This window comes from Nomia melanderi, chromosome 12 (assembly GCF_051020985.1).
Source record: "Nomia melanderi isolate GNS246 chromosome 12, iyNomMela1, whole genome shotgun sequence".
Classification (NCBI taxonomy): Eukaryota; Metazoa; Arthropoda; class Insecta; order Hymenoptera; family Halictidae; genus Nomia; species Nomia melanderi.
Window position 1 is genome coordinate 14,928,682 of NC_135010.1, and position 25,160 is coordinate 14,953,841.

A 25,160-nucleotide genomic window follows, 5' to 3' on the forward strand; every position below is an offset into this window, starting at 1 on the left:
CAATCCGCGAGATGGCGCAACGAATCAATTATAAAGCCGGTGGCGCCACCTATGAAGGTATTGCTCAAACTTCTAGCCAAATAGTGCCACACTCAATCCGCGAGATGGCGCAACGAATCAATTATAAATCCGGTGGCGCCACCTATGAAAGTATTGCTCAAACTTCTAGCCAAATAGTGCCACATTCAATCCGCGAGATGGCGCAACGAATCAAGAATGTCTGTCCTTCTTACCGATCGGTACCTTTCTTTGCTTACGTTAGCCACTGTCGGTAGCAGTACCAAGTAGACACCAGCCGATACTATTTAGCTAGAAGTTTCACTGACGCTGCAATAGGTGGCGCTACCAATCATGGATAAGATACCGGTATTTTTAAAAAGCATCTTTCCCGGTCATTATCTTAATAGCCTTTTATACATTAGACACAACTATTCCGTTTTATGCATAAAATATTTATTATATGTACGACAATCAACTATTAATTATAATGTTCACATTATATTCTTTATAGTATTCTATAATTTGCAAAGGATCACGTAATTCTGGGTGATTTACGGTTCCAGAAATGCCTCAAAAGCTCGAATGGTATCTTGCGTATTGCTCAAACCAAAAAAGCTCTCGAATCACGGGTGCTCGATGATTTACAGTTTCAGAAATGGCTCAAAAGCCAGATGGTCTCTTGTCGCGTCGCTCAAACTAAAGAGGCTCGTGGATTTTCAAGGTATTTGATGTTTTGCGGTCTTAGAAAAAACGGCTCAAAAGCTCTACAGCTCACCTATCGTGTGTGGCTCATACTAAAACAGCTCTCGCTTTTTCGAAATTCTGGGTGATTAACGCCCAGAAATGGCTCAAAAGCTCGAGGGTCTCTTTGCCTAGTGGCTCATACTAAAAAAGCTCTCGGTTTTCGAAATTCTGGGTGATTAACCCCCAAAATGGCTCAAAAGCTCGAGGGTCTCTTTGCCTAGTGGCTCATACTAAAAAAGCTCTCGGTTTTCGAAATTCTGGGTGATTAACGCCCAGAAAATGGCTCAAAAGCTGGAGGGTCCCTTTGCCCTAGTGGCTCATACTAAAAAAGCTCTCGGTTTTCGAAATTCTGGGTGATTAACGCACCAGAAATGGCTCAAAAGCTCGAACGGTCTCTTTGTCTAGTGGCTCATACTAAAAAAGCTCTCAGATTTCGATGTTTTGGATGTTTTACAGTTCCCAAAACATCTTCCCTACATTCTGTCACTGAGCGAGTAGCATTTTATCTACAGGTGTGAATAAAACACCATGCTCTGTTTACTCTGGCCCATACTTCTTGAAACGAAGTATAGATGGCAGTAGTTTTAAATTCTTGTTAATCTTACTGTTACTCTACATGAAGGATGTGCATCAGTTAAACACGTGTGTCTGAGGAAAAGTGATTTTCCTTATTGATATTGTGTAATTAAGTGCTGTCGATTATAAATAATACTGTAGTAGTTATTGGACAAACATATTTCAGGTAATTAATAAATATATTTAATTGCGTAATAGTACAATATTTATGCTTTTATTTACATGTTCTAGAATGGATGCATTACTAAATGATACACGATTTGCCTTCATTGCAAAAGATCCTAAATTTAAAAGGATTCCGAAGACAGAACGGAAAGTAAAAATAGATAAAAGATTTCAGGGCATGTTTAAGGATAAAAAATTTGCTGTTCAATATACCATTGACAAGCGAGGCAGACCTATAAGTCAAACATCATCAGAGAATCTAAAGAAATATTATGACTTATCTAGCAGTGATGAAGAAGAAGAAGAAGAAGAAGAAGAAGTAGAAAAAGAAATAAATAAAACTGCTTTGGTTAAAAAGAAAGAGAAAGCTGAAAAGGAAAAATCTAAAAAGAAAAAGAATAAAAACAAAAGTCTTCAGAACCTAAAATCAAAAGATATCAACTATGAAAAGAATGATATGAACAACAAAGATGCAGATGAGAATAGTGATTCATCGGATAATTGTTATTCAAGTAATGGAGAATTACTTAGAATTAAGCCAAAAGAATCTGTTAAAGATTCTGAAGAATCCAAAGAATCTGAAAGTGAATCTGAATCTGAATCTAATGATGAAAGCATATCAAATGAAAATACCTTAAAAGCAGACTTGGAAGAAAGTAAAAAACAATTGTATATTAAAAAGGAGAACGAATCCAACAAACTCTCAGATAAAGTTAAAAATAAATTGAGAGATTTAAGTGTAAACTATGCTAGGGGTGAAGGAGTTTTAATGACAGATAGTTCTTCTGATGATGATGATGAAGATGATGATGATGCAGAGATTTCAGGTAACATTATATAATATTATACGTGGTCAATACTCTTAATAGTGAATTGAATATTTTTACATGAGAGTTGATAATGTATGTTTAAATTAGATGAAGAAGAAATTGAGCATAAATGGGGTGAATTAGACAAAGAAGCTGATACAACAGATGATATTACACACAGATTAGCGGTATGTAATATGGACTGGGATAGAATACGTGCTGTAGATTTAATGGTCTTATTCAATTCATTTCTACCAAGTGGAGGTATTATTCACTCAGTTAAGGTAAGACTAATCGATAAAAAATAAAAGTGAGTATCTGAATGAATACTTATAGAAAGTAATTACAGATTTATCCATCAGAGTTTGGTTTGCAACGTATGAAAGAAGAAGAGATTACTGGCCCAAAGGAATTAATAGAAGAGAATAAGAAAAAAGATTTTGATGATGAAAATGAAGTATGAATCGTTCCCATAAATTTAAGTATACAAAGAATAATTTAATATTATCATTGTAAACAATACTTTTAATCTTGTAACTTTGTAGGATGAAGAAGGATCAGCATATCACATGGAAAAATTAAGGCAGTATCAATTAAATAGATTAAAGTATTATTATGCAGTTGTTGAGTTCGATTCAGCTGAAACAGCAAATAAAATTTACATGGAGTGTGATGGTACAGAATATGAATCTACAGCAACAAAGTTGGACCTCAGATTTATATCGGATGATACAGAATTTGATCAGGTATATACTATTTAGCCTTTAAGCATATTATAAATATATATATATATATATATTTATTATATGTAACCTTAAATGTTTATTTTAAGACTCCTAAAGAAGTTTGCAATGAAATGCCACAACTTTCCAAGTATGAACCAAGGCAGTTTACTACAACAGCTTTACAGCAGGTTAAAGTAGAGTTAACATGGGATGAAACCAATCCAGAAAGGATGGAGATTGCACAGAAATTAAATTCTGGAAAACTAGATAATATTAATGAAAAAGATTTGCACGCTTATTTAGCTACCGATTCGAGTGACGAAGAAGAAGGTATACTGCTTTTTTAATTTTTTGCTTATCTGATATTTATAATAATACTTTCACTTCATACTTTTTATTAATACAAGAAGACGTGGAAAAGAAGGAGGAAGTCCCAGAAGATCAAAAAGACTCTGATACGGAGACAAATGCTGATCCCATTGAAAAGTATAAAGCTCTGCTAAGAGAAATAGAAGAAAAGGAGGAAGCAAAGCAAAATAAAGAGGTTGAACTAGAATTCACGTGGGGGTTAGGAACCAAAGAGAAGGCAGAAAAACTAGTAAAGGAGAAAATGAAGAAAACTGAAAACCTAACGCCATTTGAACAGTACTTAGAGAAACGTAAAGAGAAAAAGAAAGCTAAAAAGCAAGAGCGAAAGAAACGCAGAGATAAAGATGCGTCTTCAAATTCTGAAGGGCTTGATTCGGATGCTAGTGAAAGCGACGGTCAAGCTGCAAACAATAAATCATCATCGTACGGAAAGAAGAAAATGGAAAATAGTAATGTATCTTTATCGGAAGATAGTGACAATGATGAGAAGCGTAAAGCCGAATTGGAACTTCTTTTAATGGATGAAGATCAAAGCGATGGTAAACAACATTTTAATATGAAGAAAATTGAAGAAAATGCCACGATGTCGAAATCTAAACAAAAGCGACTCAGCAAAAAGAAAAATGGTCAGAATCAAGTAAAGGAGGACAATTTTGAAGTGAATGTACAAGATCCGAGATTCAATGCATTGTTCACATCGCATCATTATAATATTGATCCAGCAGATCCACATTATAGAAAAACTAAGGGTACCGAAGCTTTAATCAAAGAAAAACTGAAAAGGAGAGCAGATGATGATCCTATGGACGTAAGCAGAATTTATTTCACATCACCTCGTCCATTAATAAATATCTAATTTCAAGTTTTTCCTATTCTTTCAGGAAAGTGATGCCAAGTCTCAGAAAACAAACCGGAACACGGATTTACAAGTATTAGTTAGAACCATAAAGAGGAATGCAAAGAATATTTCACGACCAATAAAATGACTTCCTTTGCATATAGTTTTTAAATTGAAAATAATTTTAAAATATTTCTAATTACCAACAAATATTCTGCGATACATTTGTAAATACAAATACAAGTTTGTAAACATGAGTGGTTGAAGTTTGTTTATTTGACTGAAGTTTATACATAATTGTTATTTTGTCAGAACATTATAGTATGTAATGTATATAAAATATTTAGATATACATATGAAGTTTTACTTTTCTTCCGTCTTTTACTTATTAAATGCAGAGTAAAACGAAATTAATCTCTGTGTTCGTATCTTTAAGCAAATCAAAATAATATTATGATAGGGGTGGCAGCACTGTGATTGCTTCACACTAATAGGTATCATATAGGTACATATAAAAGGATATGTAGGTGGAGAGGGAAGTACTGTTCGCCTCTTCTTTCGAGTGCAGCAGGGTGTAAAGTAAAAGTGCACACAGGCAGAGGAACTCTTCCACTGAAGATGCTCGGGCCGCCTTAGTTTTCGTCACATGGCCATTATTGGCGCGCGGCAATAACAAAGGAAAGAAGCGAGAGCGAATGCGACAGAGTGAGACGGAACTATAGAGGATTTCATTTTCTATCGTTACGTCTCACTTCATCGCATTCGATCTGGCTTTCCGTCCTTTGATATTGCCGCGCACCAATAATGACCATGCGTCGAAAGCCGAGGCGGCCCGAGCATCGTGAGTGGAAGAGTCCCCTTGCCCCTGTGCACTTTTAAACTTTACGCCCCCGTTACGCTCGGAAGAGGTGAACAGTAAGAACTATCGTCTGGGCATCTGGATGCCTGAGCGTCGTTTAAGGAAATGACGATTCTGACAAAATGTATTTTAAAAACATCGAAAAATTAGCGAAGCTGTAGGTTAGGTTGACCACGAACGGTATTTGTTGCGAAAGAAAAGCGTTTTTGGGAAAAATCCGTGGATTCGATTCGTAGAAATCGATACAAGGCCGTGTTGGAGGGAACGTTTGGTTATGTATGCGAGTACGCAGTGAAAACAAATGAAGTTGAACTCTACATACGGAAGAGTTACGGGGTACGATGATACAATGGCAGTCGAGGAGACACAGGGTTCAAGAAGTCGAAAAGCGTAAAGTTCATGTGTGTGTCATTAGATTCAATGCTCACATAGAAACGGCGAAGGAAAAGCGAGGCCGTGACCACAGGTTTAACGCGCCCTATGCCAAACATCAAAACAATGTCTGAGAGTCCTAAGATGGGCCTGTTTGGCTCTAAAGACAAGACAAAGGAAGGAAAAACAGAAGTCAAGGACGACTCACCTGACCGTTATGCACCCTATTGTATTGATAGTGATTCTGAGACATATGACACAGAAGCACTAAGTATTATGGATATCAATGATATTATTGGTGTTCAGTCAGAACCAGTCAGTGATTCTACCTTGGAAAGCGAAATCGCTGCTCTGTCTCAGATTATCACAGAATCTAAATCCGATGTCGGGCAGAATGTAATAGAAGACCAATCCGACATGCAACAGGAAAGTATATCCAAGAACCGAGAAGACTTTAAGAGTAAAAGCATAAACCCGATTCAGACATCTGACACACAGCAATATCTAAAGTCAACATTGGATAGTATAGAAACTTCTGATGTTGACGAAGTAAAAAGTACAAGTGATATGGAACAAACAAGTGACAAAGATTCTCAGAGTATTAAGGAGGATACTTTTATAAAGGATATGGACCTTAAAAATCAACAGGAAAGTAATGATACTAAAGACAATTGTGAACATAGTGTATCAATAGATTCTGTAGATCTTGTTAATACTAAGAATAATGAAAATAGTGATGTATCATTTAAAGTAGATATTAACATTAATCAACCTAAACATAAACATATTTTACAGACTACCGCGAATAAAGGAAATGTAAACACTAATGTAAAAGTCATAGAAAATGAAACCAGTATTTGTGGAAGTTTACAACTCATTGGCGAAGCTTATAGTTCAGAGGACTCTCAAGAAATGAGAATGGATGATATTGAGTCAATGGTTACAGATTCATCATGTACTGTTAATGTGAATAATTTAATCCCTAATGAAGAAAAAAAAGAGACACATGAATCCCTTGAATCAGAAAATGCTGTAAATAATACCAGTGAAATATCTAATGTTATAGATTTAGGTGAGACATGTACAGACAAGGATATTCCTATTGAGAATATAGAAAATAATACAAATGTTGTAGAAGTGGATCTATCTAACTGTTTTACACAATCTTCTCATTCAGAGGAAGTATCCAACATTTCAGACAAAATAGAAATTCATACTGACTGTACAGTAGATAAACCTAAAGATATTGTTTTAGAATGTGAAACAGAAGAAACAGCAATAGATGCTATGGAAGTTGATGAAATTAAAGAAGAAGCATTGGAAGAAAGAAAGATAATTGATGAAAATGTTAAAGAAGAAGATGCAATTGTAGAATGCACCGAAATGGAAATAAAACAAAGCACAGAATCTAATCAGGATCTGGATTGCTTGGCAATGGAAAAACTTAAAACAGAAGCAATAACAGACAATATAGAAATTCAAGAAAGTGAAGAATCCATGGATGTAGAAGAAAAAGAGGGTAAAAGTGAGGAATGCATGGATTTAGAAGAAAAAAGGGACAAGAATGAAGAACTTGTAGTAAATAAAACTGAAGTAAATCAAGAAGAGGATGAGGATACAAATGTGTTAGCTTCTGGTACTACCAGTAATGAAAATTTTACAATATTAAGTTCAACAGAGTGTGACAAAATAAATATGGGTATTGCAGAAACTACTCAAAGGGATGATAAAGAAAAAATAGAACTTGCACAATTTAAATCAGAAAATATAATAAACCCTAATACAATTGAATCTTCTAATATACCTTGTATCAATGATAATACAGAGGTAATGGAAAATAAGACTGATGCTGCACAAGTACTAGAGGAAACAGATAAAATAAATAGTGAAGAATTAAGTACTATGGAAGAAATAAATACTAAGAAACTGGAAACTACTACAGAAGGAATTGAAGTTAAGCAATTGGAAAATGCAGAAGAAATGAATATTGAAAACTTGGAAGATACTAAAGAAACAAATATTGAAGAATTGGAAGCTACAAATGATACAAATACCGGAAAAATGAAAACTACAGAAGAAATAATTATTGAGAAGTTGGAAACAATAGAAAAAATGGATATTAAACAAGGGGGAATTGCAGAAGAAATGAATATTGAAAAAATAGAAATTGCAGAAGAAACAATTATGGAGAAACAGGAAATTGCAGAAGAAATAAGTACTGAGAAACAGGAAACTGCAGAAGAAATAAGTACTAAGAAACAGGAAACTGCAGAAGAAATAAGTACTGAGAAACAGGAAACTGCAGAAGAAATAAGTACTGAGAAACAGGAAACTGCAGAAGAAATGAATACTGAGAAACAGGAATCTGCAGAAGAAATGAATACTGAGAAACAGGAATCTGCAGAAGAAATGAATACTGAGAAACAGGAATCTGCAGAAGAAATAAATACTGAGGAACAGGAAACTGCAGAAGAAATAAGTATTGAGAAACTAGAAACTACAGAAGAAATAAATATGGAGAATGTAAAAACTACAGAAGAAATAAATATGGAGAATGTAAAAACTACAAAAGAAATAAATATGGAGAATGTAAAAACTACAGAAGAAATAAATATGAAGAATGTAGAAACTACAGAAGAAATAAATATGGAGAAACTGGAGAATACAGAAGAAATAAATATGGAGAAACTGGAGAATTCAGAAGAAATAAATATGGAAAAACTGAAGAATTCAGAAGAAGTAAATATGGAAAAACTGGAGAATTCAGAAGAAATAAACATGGAGAAACTGGAGAATTCAGAAGAAATAAACATGGAGAAACTGGAGAATTCAGAAGAAATAAACATGGAGAAACTGGAGACTACAGAAGAAATAGATATTAAAAAATTGGGAACTACAGAAGAAATGGATATTAAGCAATTAGAAATTACAGATAAAGAGGATACTAACCAATTGGAAACTACAAAGGAAATAAATATTGAAAAGTTTAAAATTGAAGAAGAAATGGATGTTGAAAACTCAGAAACTACAGAGAAAATAAATAGTGAAAAATCGGAAACTGTGGAAGAATTGAATACTGAAACATTAAGTACTTCAAAAGAAAGTGATACCAAACCATTGGAAATTGCAGAAGTAATGGATATTGAACAATTAAAAACTGAGGAAGACATAGACATTAAGCATTTAGAAGGTACAGAAGAAATAGATATTAATCAATTAGAAACTACAAAAGGAATAATAGATACTGAACAATTAGAAACTACAACAGAAGTAGTAGATACTAAACAATTAGAGACTACAGAAGAACTAGATGCTAAACAGTTGAAAATTCTAGATAAAGAACAAGAAGGTTCTGAGGAGTCATCTTTTAAAGAATTACTTCCTATAGAAAATAATCAGAATGTTGCAACTTCCAATGAAACTTCTAAATTAGAATTAGAGACTAATGTAGAATTACCTTCACAATCTGTGAGTATAACTAGTGACACTGTGAATGTTGAAAAACTAGAAATAAATACAGACATGGAAATTCAAGGTGATAATAATCTGGATCATATGTTACCTGAGGTTGTAATAAAGGAATCTCTTGTTGAATCTGAAGAAGCAATAGAATTGCCAGTTTCAGAGACAACAATCAAAGATGAAGTAGAAATGTGTGTATCACAAAAGTCTGATACAACTTCATTGATTGAAGTACAAATGGTAATGGAAGTAAATGAAGATCTTACAGTACAATCAGAAGCAATTTCAGACATTACAACTCCTCTAAATACTAATACTACAGAAGACAATTGTGAAGTCAAAATTGATGCAACAGAGGCAAATAATTACAAAGAGAAAGAAGAATTAGAAGTAATTAAGACAGAACCATTGCCAATTAATAAATTTATTCTTGATGAGCAAAATGTAACAGAAATGTTAGAGACTAAAGAAGGACTAACAGAAGTTCAAAATATTGAAGAAACCAAGAAGAATGAAGCTGAAGAAACTGTAAATGAAATTGAAGTTTTCCAGGAGTGTACAGAATCAAAGGATCTAAAACTTTCTGAAGAAAGTACAGATACAATAATTGAAAATAAGGAAAATTTTTCTCCTAAAATTGTTTTACAACAAGAAGAAACAATGGAGTGTGAGACAAGTGATTTAAAAATACCAGAAGAAAATTATAAAGAACTTGAGGAAAATATGGAAGAGTCTAAACAGTTGCATGTAAAAGGTACAGTAGAAACTAATGTAGATATGGAGAAAACTGAAACTAAAGATTTTGATTCAAATTCCATTTCAAAGGATTTATTTTTATTATCATCAACAGAACCAGTAGTATCTGAAGAACACGCAGAAGATGAAGATACAGAAGAAGAAATGAATCTAACTTTAGAACCAGAGGAAACTGAATCACAAACAGCTATATATCAAGACAATTTTGAGCAGAAAGTGGAAGAAAGTAATGTAGGCGATGATAACAAAGAAGATGAACAAACTTATGCCTTAGAAAAGGAAGATGCTAGTACAGGAGGGTTACTGGAAATAGAAAAATATGATAGCTTAAGTAAAACTGTAAAAGAAGTCAGAAACTTAGATAACATTGATGATTCCGTGCTAAATAAAAACATACAGCATAAAGAACAGGTAGAAAGTAATAATTTGAAAAGTGATGCTGATGGAAACAATTTTAAAGATATATTAGATTCTGCTACTACTGTAGAAGAAATGTTCTCTGAAGAACAAAACGATAACACAGAAGATATTGTTACAAGTATTTTAGATGATGTCAGAAGTGCAACTGACTTTAAAAATATTTTAACTACAGAAACAGATACGTCAAATGAAATAGTGAAAGTTTTAGAAGAGTCTGCAAATTTGCCTTTAGTAGAGACTGCAATTGATGAATTAACTGAAAAACTACCAGAGACTTCAGAAAGCATTATCAACAAAGAAATGCAGGATTCAATTTCCACGCAAAATATAGATTCTTTAGAAGGTTTACTGGGCCTAGATCTAATACAGGAAAGGGAAGATTCTACACTGAAAACAGTAGAACCAGAAAAACCACTCCAAGAACAAGAGAGGTTGTCAAAAGATGTGGATATGGGCTTATTGTTAGAACAATCTAATCAGGCTGCTGATATGGAACAAGCTTCGGATTATATAACGGACGTCATTAGTAGTTGTTTAACAGGCAATGATACTGTATCAATACAAGAAACTACAAAAACTACTGATTTAACAGAAACCTCTGATGACAAAGTTGAAAATTTGGAGGCAAGTAGCATATTGAAAGTAAAGGAGAGTACTATTTCTGAATCCATAAGTCCAAGTAATACTATACAGAATTTACAGAAGGCACTAGAATCAGGCTCTGATTTGCCAGAGAATGAATTAGATATGGAATTTGAAGAGGCTCCATTGGGGACTGCAGACGAGCTAGAAGAAACTGAAACTAAATTGGATTTGGACTCAGACATGTTACTAGCAAACGAAGATAACTCTGAAAACTTGAACAACGCACCAACCATAGAAACGTCGCAACCTAGTTCTGAAATATCCGAACTCGAATCAGCAGTTAAGTTTCTTCAAGAGTCCGAAGAACAAGCTATCGATTCTCCATTAATACTTTCCCCAAAAATGGTAGAGAGAGTTGTAGATGGTATTTCAAAAGAAACAGAGGCTGCAGCTCTTTTCGTTCCTGACGAAGATATGTGTGAAGATACAGAGTTGGTAGAAGAACTTCAGAATATTGCGACTGATTCCATTTCTATCTCTGAGGCTGAAATTATATCTGAGGCTGCAAAGTTGGAGAGTGAAAAAAAACTGGCGGAGCAGGTGAAACTTGATGCTTCGCGAGGAAAGTTTGATGTAACTGAAGAGAAATTGACAATAGAAGAAGAGGAAATAAAATTGTCTGAATCTGAGGTCAAATTTGATTCAGTGTCATTGCAGAACGTAAAGATACAACAAACATCGGCGTTTACAAAGGAAAAGATACCTGAAACATTACATGCCCTGCCCTTAAAAACATCTGAAATTATCCCTAAGGTATCAATCTTAGAAGAACGCCTTAAAGAACCTCCTAAAATCGAAATACCATCAACAGATGTAACAAAAGTTACCATGTCCCCAACCGCTTCTAAAGACAGTCTTTTAATTCAGAAAGATGCAAAATTAATCGCCTTTCAAAAAATGTTGGAATCACCAAAATTGTCTGAGAAAACGGAACCGAAGATTATGGAAACACCACGTAAAGACTCAGAGAAACATGACTTTGAAAATGTCGGGTCTCCGAGGATCATATTAAAGATTGCCAAATCTGCAATTGCTGATTGTGCAGAACCTAGATCACCTAAAAGCCCGAAGATCAGATCTGCAACTAATTCACCGAATCCCGAGGATAGTCCAGGTCAGAAATTAGGGAAAATAAAATTAAAATTATCGAAAGGTGGTCACCCTTCTATAATATCTAATGAGAACATTGAAGAAGTTGGGCAATGGTATTCAGAAGGAACTTTATCCTTATCACCCATTGGCATGAAAATTAAATTATCAAAATCTGGTGATGCTTCCATTGTCTCGTCTGATAAGCATGAATTTAGCGAGGATTCAAAAGAAGGGAAACATAAATTTGAGGAAATCAAGAGAACTGAATCACCAATTGGGATGAAGATTAAGTTATCAAAGAGTGGAGATGCCTCTATAGTGCAACAGGATACGAAAGACATGCAAATAAAACATAAAGACAAGCTGGATATGGTTCAAGGAAGTCCTAAAAGGACAGAATCTCCGATAGGAATGAAAATCAAACTTTCGAAAAGTGGAGATGTTTCAATAATACAAACTGAGAGGCAAGATACTTCAGAGGAACATAGAGAAACACAGATGAAACCAAAGGAAGCTTCTTATGACTCTCCAAAAAGAACAGATTCACCTATTGGAATGAAGATCAAGTTGTCTAAGACTGGAGATGCCTCTATTGTTTCTCCGGACATGCCTGAAGAAAATAGAGAAAGTAAGATGAAAGATAAGATAGAATCTCCACCTGAAATTCCAAAGAGAACTGATTCTCCGATTGGAATGAAAATTAAATTGGCGAAAACGAAGGGTGGGGCATCTATAATTCCAATGGAAACTCCTGAAGATACAAGCCAAAAACTGGAAATTCCTGATATTCCTAAACGAACAGAATCACCTCTTGGAATGAAGATCAAATTGTCTAAGAGTGGGGACGCATCCATCGTTCACTCAGAAGTATCTGACGAGAGTAAAGACATTAAATTGAAGGAAAAAGTGGAAGCCAAAGAGAAACCGGACGCGGCTCAAGATGTGTCAAAGACGTCAGACTCATCAGGCATGAAAATAAAAGTGATTAAGTCAGGAGATATATCCGTAATAGCACAGGAATGTTCAGAAGAGTCGGAAATCAGTCAAGAATCTTTGCAGAAAGTTGAATCTCCGATTGGTATGAAAATTAAACTTTCTAAATTTGGTGATCCATCTATCATACCTACAGAAAAACAGGAACAACCGGAAGAAAGCAAAGCTTCCCTTCCAGAAACACCTAAGAGAACAGAATCTCCTATTGGAATGAAAATCAAATTGTCCAGAACTGGTGATGCTTCTATTATACAGTCAGAGATAACTACAGAAGATGTTAATAAACCATCGCGTGCTTCCGATACAGAACACTCTAAAGTGGCTGACGCTGCTTTAGGAATGAAGATTAAACTGTTAAAAACAGGCGATGCTTCCATAGTAGATCCAGAGAAAAAGGAAAGGCAGCAAAGACGTCGAGACACCGAATCACCCTTAGAAATGAAAATCAAATTATCCAAAACTGGACATCCTACAATTGTTGCTTGCGACAATCATGGAGAGACTACCTATCGGGCAAAAGAAGCTGTAGATCAGCATGGTTTTGTTCAAAGGTATAAAGAACAAACGCAAACTCACAAAGAGACTACATTGAAGTTTCTTAAAACTGGACACTCATCAATCCTGCAAAGTAACCGGTCTGAATTAACAATTGAACCAGTTCAAATGCAAGGGAAAAAGCCGGACAGTATAATAGAAATATCGCCTAAACGTAAGGATATCACTGTAGCACCAATAGAGTCCAAGAAGTCAAAAATAGAAACTCAATTGACTCAAATCTTACCTGAGGTTACCATTCAGCCAGTTACATCTAGAAATCAGAAGCAGTTCATGTTTGATCCAAAATCTAGCTCGATTAGTCTTCAACAGATGAATGTAATAAGTCAGGAGATTAGTATTACACAGGTCAGACCGTCGAAACCACAAGACACGTCAATGAGTGATAAGCTTAAAGATATTTTAATTAAAAATTCCACCAGTTCTCCTATGAATTCTGACTGTGAGATTATCGAACATCGGCCGGAACTGATTATAGTGAATGAAAATTCAAATTCTAGCCAAGATGTTATGATCATAGAAGAAGTTTCACCTACGAGGCTTCCAGAGGTGAAGGTTCCTAAAAAGAGGGGCAGACCTAGGAGAAATCCATTAGTCCAACCAACTGTCCATCCTCCTCCACATATGTTGATGTCTAGGGATCCATTATCTTTAGATGAAACGCAACAAATGCAACACTTGCAAGCTCCACAAATGGAATCTAGAGAGAATGAGAGGCCTAAGAGAACGTGTAGAAGTCAAAAGAGTTATGCACCCCCTAAGAGAGGCAGAGGACGAGGTTTGTATACTTTATAGGATTTAAGTTTGAATGAATTGTAATGATTTCATCCACCTTTTTCTCCTATAGGTCGAGGAAAAAGAAAATTGGATGGTGCAGATGTACAGATAGGAAAGAAGCCTAGAATAGAACAAGACTTAACTGCAATAGAAGCGTCAACTACTGCTGTAATAACAATTGACTGTCCTTCTGTACCAGAGGAAGCCTCCGGGAAATCACCAGAATTGTACAAAGTTCTCAAACAACCGGCGGTAGATGCTAAACTCAATTCTGCAGTCAAAATTGAGAAAAAAGGTGCAGGACAAAAGAATGATGCGTCTATGAATGTAAATGTATCGCATAGTATACTTCCAGACTCTACAAATGTGCAAGTAGAAACGAAGGTGATATCAGAAGTACATTTGGATTCTACGAATATTATGCCTAAACCGGTGACGAGCGAGTCTAAAGATAATATTAAAGATAAGAAGTTGGCAGAGGTAGCTCCTGAAAGAATGCAGAAAACCGTATTGAAACAGACTTCTGACGAAAAATCAGATAAGACAGCGGAGAATACGAAGCCTGAAAATAAAGATATGCTAGTACCTCCAGGACATCAGAACTGGTTGACACCGTCATCGAAACGACCACCAGAAGCGACTGGAAAACATGAAAATGTATCCACTGTACAGGTGATAGACGAAGAAACGAGAATGAGCGCGGAATCTGGCTCCAGATCTCAAACTCCAGCCAGAAATATTTCTGCACCAGGTACTCAATTAACCGATCTCTTTATCATTTGGAAATGCTTTATCTTATTCCTGTGTGTATCTTGTAGTTTATTGATACCTGTTGAATCACACTTCTGTTTACATGCCATATATTGTGTTTCACTGTATTCAATACGTGTACTGTTTGCATTAAATTTAGAACATGGAAGGGTGTAATGATATACATCAGTGCTTATATTTACATGCTATTATATGTTACTTACTATACGTGCTGTTAGTGGAATACTTTTTGTTGTATTTTTGAAACTACTATCTTAAGAAAGTGTACAAATTATCTTTGTAGTAGCAACAAGGAAGTATAAGCCATAGTCATCATATGACTAAACTAAATCAAAAGACAAATGTATTGGTAGACCTCCAAGCAAGGTATCTATAAATAGATCTTTTCTTGTGTCCTAACATCTCTCAAGTACCTAAATGTGAAATAGTTGTATTTAAATCAAAGACAAAATGTGCTGCTACTTCAAACCATGATTGATGTTGGTGTATACAGAATTTCTAAGCCACAATGGTTAGCAAAATAGTTTTTCAGAATGTGTATATTTTTTACATATTTCCCCTTTATAAGCAAAGGAATATTGATATTTGTTATTAATCGTAACATTGAGCCAATTGACATTATTTTCTGACATGTTGATTGTTGTACTTGGACATAATTGATTTAAATTATATGCATTATTTTAAAATAATTTATAGATTTTAATTGAAATTGTAAAATATACATTATAACATCTTAATTGGTTATGTTTTCATAATCATCACACTACGTTCTGATGATGCATGTTGTAGCTTCTGAAACAATGGTAAACGAAGAGTCCCAGGGAAGTGTACTTAGTACAGCAACTACTGAGTCAGAAAAGGTGAAGGTGAAGAATCGAAGGATGGAAATTAATTTTGATCCAGACGAAGGACCATTTACTGTCGACAAAATAGCTGAGTATGAATGGCCACTTGACCGTAAGGGAGAAACTTTCATGATACAAGAACAAATATCTCAATACCTTGGTGTAAAGTCTTTCAAGAGGAAATATCCAGATTTGAAGCGTAGGGTGGTAGATATGGAAGAAAGAAATTATTTGAGAGAAAATGGTTTGGTTAGCGAAGGAATGTGTGATATGGGTAAGAATGATTGTACTTCTTCTATAACCATGTATAATTACTATGAATATTATACAAACCTTTTTAAATGTTATTTCAGGTTTAACTGCTATTTGTAGTTCAGAAGTATTAGATGTAATGTGCAGTGACTTCCCTGATCAGTATGAAGAATATAGAAAACATATGCGCGAGAAACAAGTGAAGGAACATTCCAAGAAACAAAAAGAATTATCTGCGGCTGCGAATGCAGAAAAGAACAGAATTGATTTAGCAGAAATGGCAGTTCAGTCTGCCTTATCATGGAACATAAGTTTAAACAAAGCTCGCAGAGAAAACAGAAAATGTAGCTTAGATTTACAAACCTTCACGATACACGTGCCAAAGAAACAGCAGAAGGTCGAGACAGAACGTAAAATTGGTCATTACCCTGTTGCATTGATACCAGGTCAATATACAGATTATTATCGTGAATACACGCCAGCTGAATTACGATATTATCCATTGAATACTGTTCTATATGGTCCAATGAGACCAAACGAACGTAAATTTGATAGTCAATCAGAAGGATCTCAAAGTGACAGTGATAGCGATTCATCTTCAGACGACTCGAGGTTCGTTTCATAATTTTAAATTATTTAGATTTTAATGCTTCTTGTAAAAAAAAATTGTTGTCTATTTTTTTATATAGTTCATCTTCTAGCGAGGGGACACAAGACACTGAAGGTTCTCAGTCCACAATGGACGATGTCGACATGGAGATAGTGAATCAAAAAGAAGAAGTAAAGCTAAAATGTAAAATGTGTTTAAAAGCTTTAAATAAGCACAGTAAGAATGAAGTATTAGTACAGTGTGGCACGTGCAGCGGACACGGTAATAGTTTAAAGATAATCTTATCAGTATGTTTTCATTTTTCAATGATTTTTAGTAACAGTTTTAATCTTCTTATTGCAGTTCATCCATCATGCATAGATTTAACGTTAGACATGGTTCCTCACATTCAATCATATGCATGGCAATGCACAGACTGCAAAACTTGTGCACAATGCCATGATCCAGCGGACGAGGATAAAATGCTCTTCTGTGACATGTGTGATAGAGGGTATGTTCTTTTATTTATTAAAAAAACATTTAAAAAATGTTTATGATTAATTCATATTTTATTCTCTCCAGATATCATATCTATTGCGTTGGTCTTCGGCGAGTACCACAAGGAAGGTGGCACTGTCAAGAATGTGCAGTTTGCGCGAACTGTGGTTCCAGAGAACCCGGTGGTGCGAATTCTGATAGAAATAGTGTTGCACAATGGCAGCACGAATATAAAAAGGGTGACAAAAATACTCGTGTCTATGTTTCAACGCTATGCGTTCCCTGTTCAAAGTAAGTAAACATTGAGTTTGCTTTGTCTGGTGAAATGTAAGAGTGAGAATTTAATCTGAGAACACATACTAAATTGCAAATTTTCAAATTGTCATGGGGCTTTATTTTCGCTTCACAATATCCCTGATCCCAAATTCTGAACTCCTCTTCCGAAATTTGTTTAACTAATGTGCAACGTTATAATATTTGAATTCCTGGATTTTGAGAATCACTGGTCATATAAATGGATGATAATCAATGTGATGATTATCCATATTCATTCGTATTTGAATTATTAATGTACACGTGTGTAACCAGTCCAGAATTCGAAATGCCATAATGATTATCTCATGCTAAAGTCTGGTATTACAGCGAATCCTTATCCATGTTCACTAACACCATAATCTTTATGCAATAACAAGGCTATGGCGAAAGGGTCGCTATTGCCCGCACTGCAGTCGCTGTCATACTGCCCCAAGACTCGACCTGGAAGCGAATCTAGTGCATTGCAGCGCATGTGACAAATATCTGCACTTAGGTACTGCCATAAATTCCATACAATTCTGCTAGTTACTTTTCATTGCATGTCATCGCATTTGCATGGTTCATTATATATGTTTTGTTACAAGGAACAGGTAGGAAAAATGAAAATGGGATATCGTGTCCAATAGTCGTATAGATTAACGTGGATAAATAAAATGAATATTACTGATATTCAACATTTTCTTACAGGGTGCGTGGAGACCAAGGGAGTTCCGTTAGACAGGAAAAATTATCTGTGTGATTTCTGTGCGCCAAATCGTCAACAAATGGTGAAACCATTAGTATCAAAAACATTGAGGATGTAAAGTGCTAAGAAATGAACAGTTTTCGTTTAAATTCGGAATTACGAAATGTATAAAATGTGAACATGTGTGTAGAGAAATTTGGTAATATTCAAACAGTTTAGTTATGTGGAATATCTCTTATGAATACCTGCGTGGAAGAAACATGGCTGTACATAATTGTATCATGAAAAACAGTTTGAAAAATTGACGTTTTGTTACACGATGACTATTGTTAGCTACGTAAAAGATTTAAAATATAAGAAATCTCATTTTGAACTTTATTATAATACTTAGTAAGATTTTTTGTAAATTTCTATCATTTTTACATTTTTTTAAAACCTATACATTAAAGTTTTAATTATCCTGAGATACATTGATTTAAAATAGAATACAGTCAACATTTTTTCCATTATTAAAAATATATTGTGTCCATGATAAAGTTTCTGTCGATCTCTGTTACTTTAGAATGAACAGAATTGTAGATAGTGATAAAAAATAATTATTGGAAAGACTGCTTTACAGAATTATATAAATTTTATATTAACTTTTAGTTTTCTTTATAAGTGTACATATATAATGTGCTGTTCCTTAAACATTTATATTTATTACTTGATTAAGTAAATAATTTGTATGAATCGCTTTTATTTTCAGAAATATTAACAGTCCCACGGTTTATATGTTTAAATTTCGTTATTGAACGAGAAGTTAAAAATTAACGAGCATGTACATTTAAGGCGGCAGGGTAACTGAGTAACGTACAAAACAAAGTTACAATTTCTTAAAAATATATATCACTTTCTTTATTTTTCTTTTGCAATATAATCCTCGGAATAGTGTTTTGTTGCGAGAGTTGAATGTTTGCAAATATCTTTTTTTTTTTTACATATTTATAGTAACGCAGTTTTCACGTCATAATCAGTATGCTCCATTATTTCTCGTATCGTTAAAAATTCATATCATTCATTAATATCCACACCAATAACCAATTGTCTTGTTTTGAACTAATTACATTTTATAATACATTGCAAGGATCTTTTACATTATTTAGCAATATATGTACAGAAAGAAAAGAATGACAGTATTTGAAATTGCTTAAACAATGACCAAGTTGTAAAATACGAGCTTTGGCATATCGTTGCATAAATGTTATACGGTCAAAAATATTCTAATACATTGTCGTCGTTTTTTTTTTTGTACAAGACGTCTCTCTAAAGCATAGATCAGTTATATGCAATATAACTACCGAGGACTTATACAATACTTTTGCGAAGTAGATATTCATTTTCTTTTTTAAAACATTTTTGTAAAGCTACATGTCTGCCATTACGATACAAAGTTTGAATAACAGCGGAATAACGTCGGCAGCATTCGTAAAGTGAAAGAGGGCAATTGCTGTGGAGCTCGCATTCCGAATGTCCGCTTGTCATTTCACCTTTTTATTTAAGATTAAAAAGGGCGTAAACTAGATTGTTTCCTTCATATCGAATAATAAAATTTGCAACTTCCCCTAGTACGTCTGGTACGTAGCAACACCTTCGTTTCGCTTCGAAATTCATCGTAACTTTGAGCTCTACTATAAAAATGGCTGTGCACGCTTTCAAATTCTTTCACAAAATCACACACATAACACTCCGCGCGTATCGTGAATTATGAGAAAAATAAAAAATAGCTTGAGCAAAAAATGAGGCGTAGCATATACAAGTACATGTTATGAAACGACTTACGTGCTTTGCATTACGTAGAACACTTACACTAACGGGACAGAAAACGATTTAAAATCCACGTCGATGTCCCGTTGACTAGCCGAATATAAATACACTATGGACAAGTGTCAAGTGAATATTTTCGAGCAAACCCAATAAGCTCGACCAGTAGAAAACGTGAAAATAATGTTTACATTCGAGCACCGATATTGTTAAATTATCATTTAGAATATTACGAGTATGTATAAAGTTTTACAACCGTGGTCAACTTTCATATAGCCGTTAAATGATTTTTGTATTTGTATTTGTATTTGTATTTGTGTTTGTATTTGTATTTGTATTTGTATTTGTATTCGTATTCGTATTCGTATTCGTATTCGTATTTGTATTAAGATCGATTTGTCCTAGCTTTCGTACCCAGTGATTCAAATAATTTAAAAAGGCAAATGAAATCCTTTTTATAATCCCTCTACGACACAGTATTTTTTTCATTTTATAAATAATTGACAAACGTAAACATCGATGTTAACTGTTTACTCGTGTCTGATACCACATATGGATAAAAAGGTACTGAAATTATGTAAGTGCGTTGCCGGTACAATAGTAGTAACTAAATTTCGTGTAGAAAATTTCGAGAGTACGTCTTGGACGAAATTCGGTCCGGGTGAACTACCGACCTTGTAGAAGATTCTTAGATTACAAGCTGGATTCTGAGTTTGCGAGCCTTTTGTAAGTTTGCATAATACATATTCGAATGCCTCTGTCAGTTCATCAACGGTCAGTTCTGTAGAAGGTAAATTTGTTTCCGTGGCTAAATTTCCAGTCGAATTGGACGAACCTGTGTTCAAGATAATACGTCTCTTTTATATTCGTGCATATAGAAGAAAGAAGGTAAAATCATATTTATATTTATACTGAAATATATACCAGTAGACATGTAACACACGATTGCTGAAACATTATTTTCATAGTTCCATCTACGCCTTATTGCTACTTTGAAATTACCTACGCATTTTCCAGTCTCTTCGTCTGCAAGTAAAGATTATTATCATTGAAATTTCCTGTAGATGCTACACTACTTTTCTTAAACTTTGTATTGTTTCTTTCTATGAATACTTACATTCAAATCTATTATTATCTCTATGAGCCCACACACACCACTCGACCTGAGCACCGCGCGGAAGGTTTGGTACAACAATATAATCCACGATGGCATTGTTTGTTCGTTTCTCCCATTCCTTTCGTGCATCTGGTATATAACTAGTGTGAGTCAAAAAACAGATACCTTGTACAATATCCCTGAGTTGCGTATTCGAATCCATAGCTTTAACAATACGATTTATATGCCTTAACGTCAGACGACACTGCCTTTTAATGTTTAAGTCCAGTATAGTCATACTACCAGGCACCAAGGGTATTTGTCCAGCAACTGAGATAATATCGCCCACCTGTTAAATAATTACATGTTTCGTTATAATAGTTGGCGTGTTATTGAAACTATGCCATATACTTATTACTGATCAATGATTTAAGTACAAGTCAAAAGTGTGCATAAATTGTTAGTAAACGTTATTTGTAAGTACATTCAACTTATATTACTTATTAATCTCTTAATGTCTTATTGTCATTTTATAAAGAATACTTGATTTTGTTTACCTCACTGTTATGTTTCTTTTTGTAAACCAGATGTGTGTGCGTGCGCGTACGAAAGCGCGCACACACACACACATTCTGTCTACATATACACACAGAGAGACGCGCACGCAAATTCGTTTTTTTTTTAACGGTAGTACACTCACACGAACAGCTTGAGAGTAAGGACCAATGTTTGCTGGTGCCCAGTGACTTATGCTCTGAACATGCATTGTGTGTCGTTTATAAACTGTCTTATCACCACAGTCTTGAGTTTCTTTATAGGCTATAGCGTCAAGTACAACGTGTACATTTAACGGACATTCCACGCATACACGGACCGGTGGATTTATTTTACTCAGCCACGAGATGTAAATTTCATTTATAGATAGATAATTTGACATGTCTTTTATATACAATGTTACGGCAACAATGTCTGATATTTGAAGATTCTCCTTCTTGACTAGACCTAGACAGTCAATATCGTGTCTTATTAACATACACGGAGTACGATGTACGTTGAAATTTATGTGGAAAAAAAAAAGTTAACTAAAAAGTGACTTAAAAGACTCAAAGTTTACCTACTGCTTAATTTCTCCAATGCCTCTCTCATTGCGGATTTCGGATCCGGATGTTTCCCAGCAATACCGCCAAACCAGAACCAGCCGGTTTGATTCTTATTTACTACTGGAATATCAGGATAATCTTCTTCCTCGTATAAAATTTCCATGGGGCTCGGTGGATTGAATTGACCTAAATTGCATTTTCGTATTAGTGCTCTAAAATGAAAATTAACGTTGAATCGCAGCGTTTGAAATTATTACCAGAATTCGACGTTTTCAGACTACTATCTGTACAATCGTGATCATCATTCTCATCTTCTGACAGATTACAGCCGTCGTGTAATTCCGGACCAATGATCTCTGCGATGTAATCAGACGGGACTTTAATAGGAACATTCTTTAATCTCTCTTGTAAAGTTAATCTTTCTATGCCATCCTGAAAATGTTTCCCTCACGTTACTTATAAATTCAAGCGACAAAATAAAACAATTTTCTTACATTCTTATCTTGTACATGTATTTTTTTGAAGTTAAGATATCCGACTGGCGCTATGTTGTCGTTCGGATGTACTACACTTTCATATTCCTCTCTAGAATATGAAACAAATTCATATTAACTTGAATATACGTTTTCAAAAGATATTGAAACTTACATTACAATACTTTTACTAAATAACGGACAATCTAACGTGAACGTTTCATATTCTCCTCCTTCTCCACAAACATTTACACCATACTTTTCTTTCTGTAAAAAAATATATTATGTGCTTGATGCAACTACTTGTTTCTGTTCTTGGCCAACATATCAAATGCATTTATTTACATGAAAGTTGTTTTGTATATATCTTAATGGTCTATTAATACTTGGAACACTGCCAATATTAAATTAAATTGGAGGAAGTATTCAGTTAACATTTAATGTTTTGTGTCAAATTAATCACCAAGACATCTTACTTACTATTTTGGCAAGATGAGATTGCATTTCAGAGATTGGTTTACCCAAATGTCTTGGTTCAAGGCCCAAAGCTGCCACCTTGATTATAACTGCGTTTACAGAACTTTCTATCATTTCTTTTAATAATTCATCCTGTTCTCGTCTCCATAAATATGATAATGAAACAAGTCCTAAACGACTACACCTGAAAATAAACTTTTCCTATTATACCTTTTTATCAAATTTAATATGTTGAACATTGCATTAAATAATTACACATTTTCCACACGAATTCGCTGATAATCACTCAGAATAGCTCCTGATGAAACAGCTTCTATATTTTCTTTTTCCTGTAACAATGAAAACAAATATCCTGAATTTCTTGTTTGCACACCCACTGCACATGTATCACACATCAATGTAACAACCATATTAAAACATAACTATATATTTACCTTTACTTTACTTAACAGCCTAAATAGATCTTCAACTTCATCATTTTCCGTTGGGTAGTAATATTTTTCTTGCATTTTTGATCTACCAAATGTAGGTTCACGATACATTGGTAAACCTATAGCTTCTGCAATATATTCAACACCCTGATACCCAACAGTTTGAAACATAAAAGAGTCTAGCTCATCTGAAAATGTACAATTTCTATGTTGTTCATGTTACTAATTGGCTAAGCTTATGGTAATTAAAGAAATAGACTGAATTTTCACTAAAAACTTATATTTCTTATTTTACCCTTTCCAACAGGATATAAGTTTGCTAAAGCCACTAGATCATGGCCTGCAGCTATACATTGCATCATATTAAAGCAAGAATCTTTACCACCGCTGACTAATGCAACAACTCTCATGTTTCTGTTTTATAGTCAAAATCCCTCAAAATACTTATCAGGAGCTTGGGGTACAGACAAGTCTGAATATATCTTTTCAGACAATCATCTGCAATAAAATTATTAAAAAATCAGTTAACAAGATGATTTTATTGGATTTCTGACAAATAAATTTAATTTATTATAACAGCTGTAGGAGTAATTATAAAAAACATATATACCTAAATACATATTAGTGCATAAATAATTACATGACTTTATCTATATCACATATAAATGCATGTGCAAATTAATAACTAAAAGACACATATTTATACAGACTAATTTTTCATTCTCAACATTTATACTAAAACAAACTATAAATATTCTTTAACAAATATGTGTGTCAAAGGAGAAGGAAACATGACATAAAAAATATTATAATTGTAGGAACATGTGGACATATTTAGGATTACATATGTATACATTGCTCTCAAGTATACATTAAGCCAAAATTAAATTTACGAAATACATACGCACATGTGCTTCTCGTATACCCTACATTATAAATAAGACAATTTAGGTAACAGCATTTTCAGAGAAAATTAGAGAAAACGATTAGTCCTCACTCTTTCTTGATCCAGAATGATTTTAAAAAGAGAAGATCATATGCTATTCCTCTAAATAAAACGATGCAAGAGGCAGAGCCGAAAAAGATACAGGATATTCAATTTAACTTGTTATTACGTGTAACAATTGGCTGGTGAATAAAAATTAATCACTGCAGGATTCTAAACAGTGAATGTCACGAATTCCGGAAGCGATCTCGATGGATCCCAGATTTCTCTCTGGAATATCGCAGGGCGGGGCGAGGCGAAACATAAAATTTGAGTCGAACAAAATGTTAGAAAAAAGATCAGCGATTATTAAAGAAAAAAAGAATACCTACGGAGAAATTTTTTGGTTATCGCCGATCTCGGAGAGATCGAAAAATATTACGAAATGACGCTGAGCAACAAATTGCACGGGGAACGTGAAAGATAATTTTAGGCTTATGTATGCTAAAATAAACTCTAAATTCTCAACAAATGTAATATTTACATTAAATAGGCGACGAAAGTTCCTTACACGGCAAAGTCTATCAGAGACTGCGATTGCTTGATAGTGGCGCCTCTCGGTGATAGACTTTCAACACAAACCGTAACAATTGAGGTTATGATTTATTCCAATTCTGTCGTTGTTTATAATATTCATTGAATAATTTACGTTATAAATTCGACTTTATAATCAATTTTATTCG

The 25,160-nt window shown here is 34.2% G+C and overlaps 3 protein-coding genes across 11 annotated transcripts; 2 read left to right on the forward strand and 1 right to left on the reverse strand.

The window, feature by feature from the left end:
• The first annotated feature begins 1,335 nt into the window (after positions 1 to 1,335).
• Positions 1,336 to 4,483, forward strand: LOC116428382 (ESF1 homolog). Of its 2 annotated transcripts, none has more exons than XM_031979976.2 (8): positions 1,336 to 1,486; positions 1,552 to 2,312; positions 2,403 to 2,578; positions 2,644 to 2,751; positions 2,840 to 3,040; positions 3,127 to 3,349; positions 3,427 to 4,196; positions 4,270 to 4,483. In XM_031979976.2, the coding sequence occupies exons 2-8, from the start codon at positions 1,553 to 1,555 to the stop codon at positions 4,372 to 4,374; spliced, it is 2,343 nt and encodes a 780-aa protein (XP_031835836.1). In that variant the 5' UTR covers positions 1,336 to 1,486; position 1,552; the 3' UTR covers positions 4,375 to 4,483. The 2 variants fall into 2 exon arrangements, with proteins under 2 accessions (XP_031835836.1, XP_031835837.1); XM_031979977.2 differs by having other exon boundaries at positions 3,430 to 4,196.
• Positions 4,484 to 4,896: 413 nt separating this feature from the next.
• e(y)3 (PHD finger protein enhancer of yellow 3) lies at positions 4,897 to 18,485 on the forward strand. 5 transcript variants are annotated; one of them, XM_031979972.2, is made up of 10 exons: positions 4,900 to 14,158; positions 14,228 to 14,452; positions 14,513 to 14,908; positions 15,718 to 16,047; positions 16,127 to 16,637; positions 16,715 to 16,896; positions 16,978 to 17,125; positions 17,197 to 17,403; positions 17,805 to 17,920; positions 18,115 to 18,485. In XM_031979972.2, exons 1-10 carry the CDS (start codon positions 5,566 to 5,568, stop codon positions 18,228 to 18,230), a joined length of 10,824 nt encoding a protein of 3,607 aa, XP_031835832.1. In that variant the 5' UTR covers positions 4,900 to 5,565; the 3' UTR covers positions 18,231 to 18,485. The 5 variants fall into 5 exon arrangements, with proteins under 5 accessions (XP_031835830.1, XP_031835832.1, XP_031835834.1 ...); XM_031979974.2 differs by having other exon boundaries at positions 4,900 to 9,673; positions 9,770 to 14,158; positions 14,228 to 14,908; XM_031979970.2 differs by having other exon boundaries at positions 4,897 to 14,158; positions 14,228 to 14,908; positions 16,727 to 16,896.
• A 125-nt stretch (positions 18,486 to 18,610) lies between these two features.
• LOC116428379 (uncharacterized) lies at positions 18,611 to 25,092 on the reverse strand. Of its 4 annotated transcripts, none has more exons than XM_031979965.2 (13): positions 24,962 to 25,092; positions 23,788 to 23,990; positions 23,496 to 23,680; positions 23,317 to 23,390; positions 23,065 to 23,245; positions 22,760 to 22,851; positions 22,606 to 22,696; positions 22,369 to 22,543; positions 22,130 to 22,297; positions 21,712 to 22,013; positions 21,033 to 21,360; positions 20,918 to 20,941; positions 18,611 to 20,750 (listed from the first exon to the last, which is right to left on the reverse strand). In XM_031979965.2, the coding sequence occupies exons 2-13, from the start codon at positions 23,900 to 23,902 to the stop codon at positions 20,446 to 20,448; spliced, it is 2,040 nt and encodes a 679-aa protein (XP_031835825.1). In that variant the 5' UTR covers positions 23,903 to 23,990; positions 24,962 to 25,092; the 3' UTR covers positions 18,611 to 20,445. The 4 variants fall into 4 exon arrangements, with proteins under 4 accessions (XP_031835825.1, XP_031835823.1, XP_076228978.1 ...); XM_031979963.2 differs by having other exon boundaries at positions 20,840 to 20,941; XM_076372863.1 differs by having other exon boundaries at positions 20,840 to 20,941; positions 24,989 to 25,072.
• Positions 25,093 to 25,160: the final 68 nt, after the last annotated feature.

Excerpts from the sequence above, each read along its gene's own strand:
- LOC116428382 (XM_031979976.2), top strand. The coding sequence starts at position 1,553 with ATGGATGCATTACTAAATGATACACGATTTGCCTTCATTGCAAAAGAT. Across the intron at positions 2,579-2,643 it reads GTATTATTCACTCAGTTAAG|ATTTATCCATCAGAGTTTGG; the intron begins GTAAGACTAATC and ends AAGTAATTACAG. Across the intron at positions 2,752-2,839 it reads ATTTTGATGATGAAAATGAA|GATGAAGAAGGATCAGCATA; the intron begins GTATGAATCGTT and ends GTAACTTTGTAG.
- LOC116428379 (XM_031979963.2), bottom strand. The coding sequence starts at position 23,902 with ATGAGAGTTGTTGCATTAGTCAGCGGTGGTAAAGATTCTTGCTTTAAT. Across the intron at positions 23,681-23,787 it reads CTTATATCCTGTTGGAAAGG|ATGAGCTAGACTCTTTTATG; the intron begins GTAAAATAAGAA and ends GTACATTTTCAG. Across the intron at positions 23,391-23,495 it reads GGCTGTTAAGTAAAGTAAAG|GAAAAAGAAAATATAGAAGC; the intron begins GTAAATATATAG and ends TCATTGTTACAG.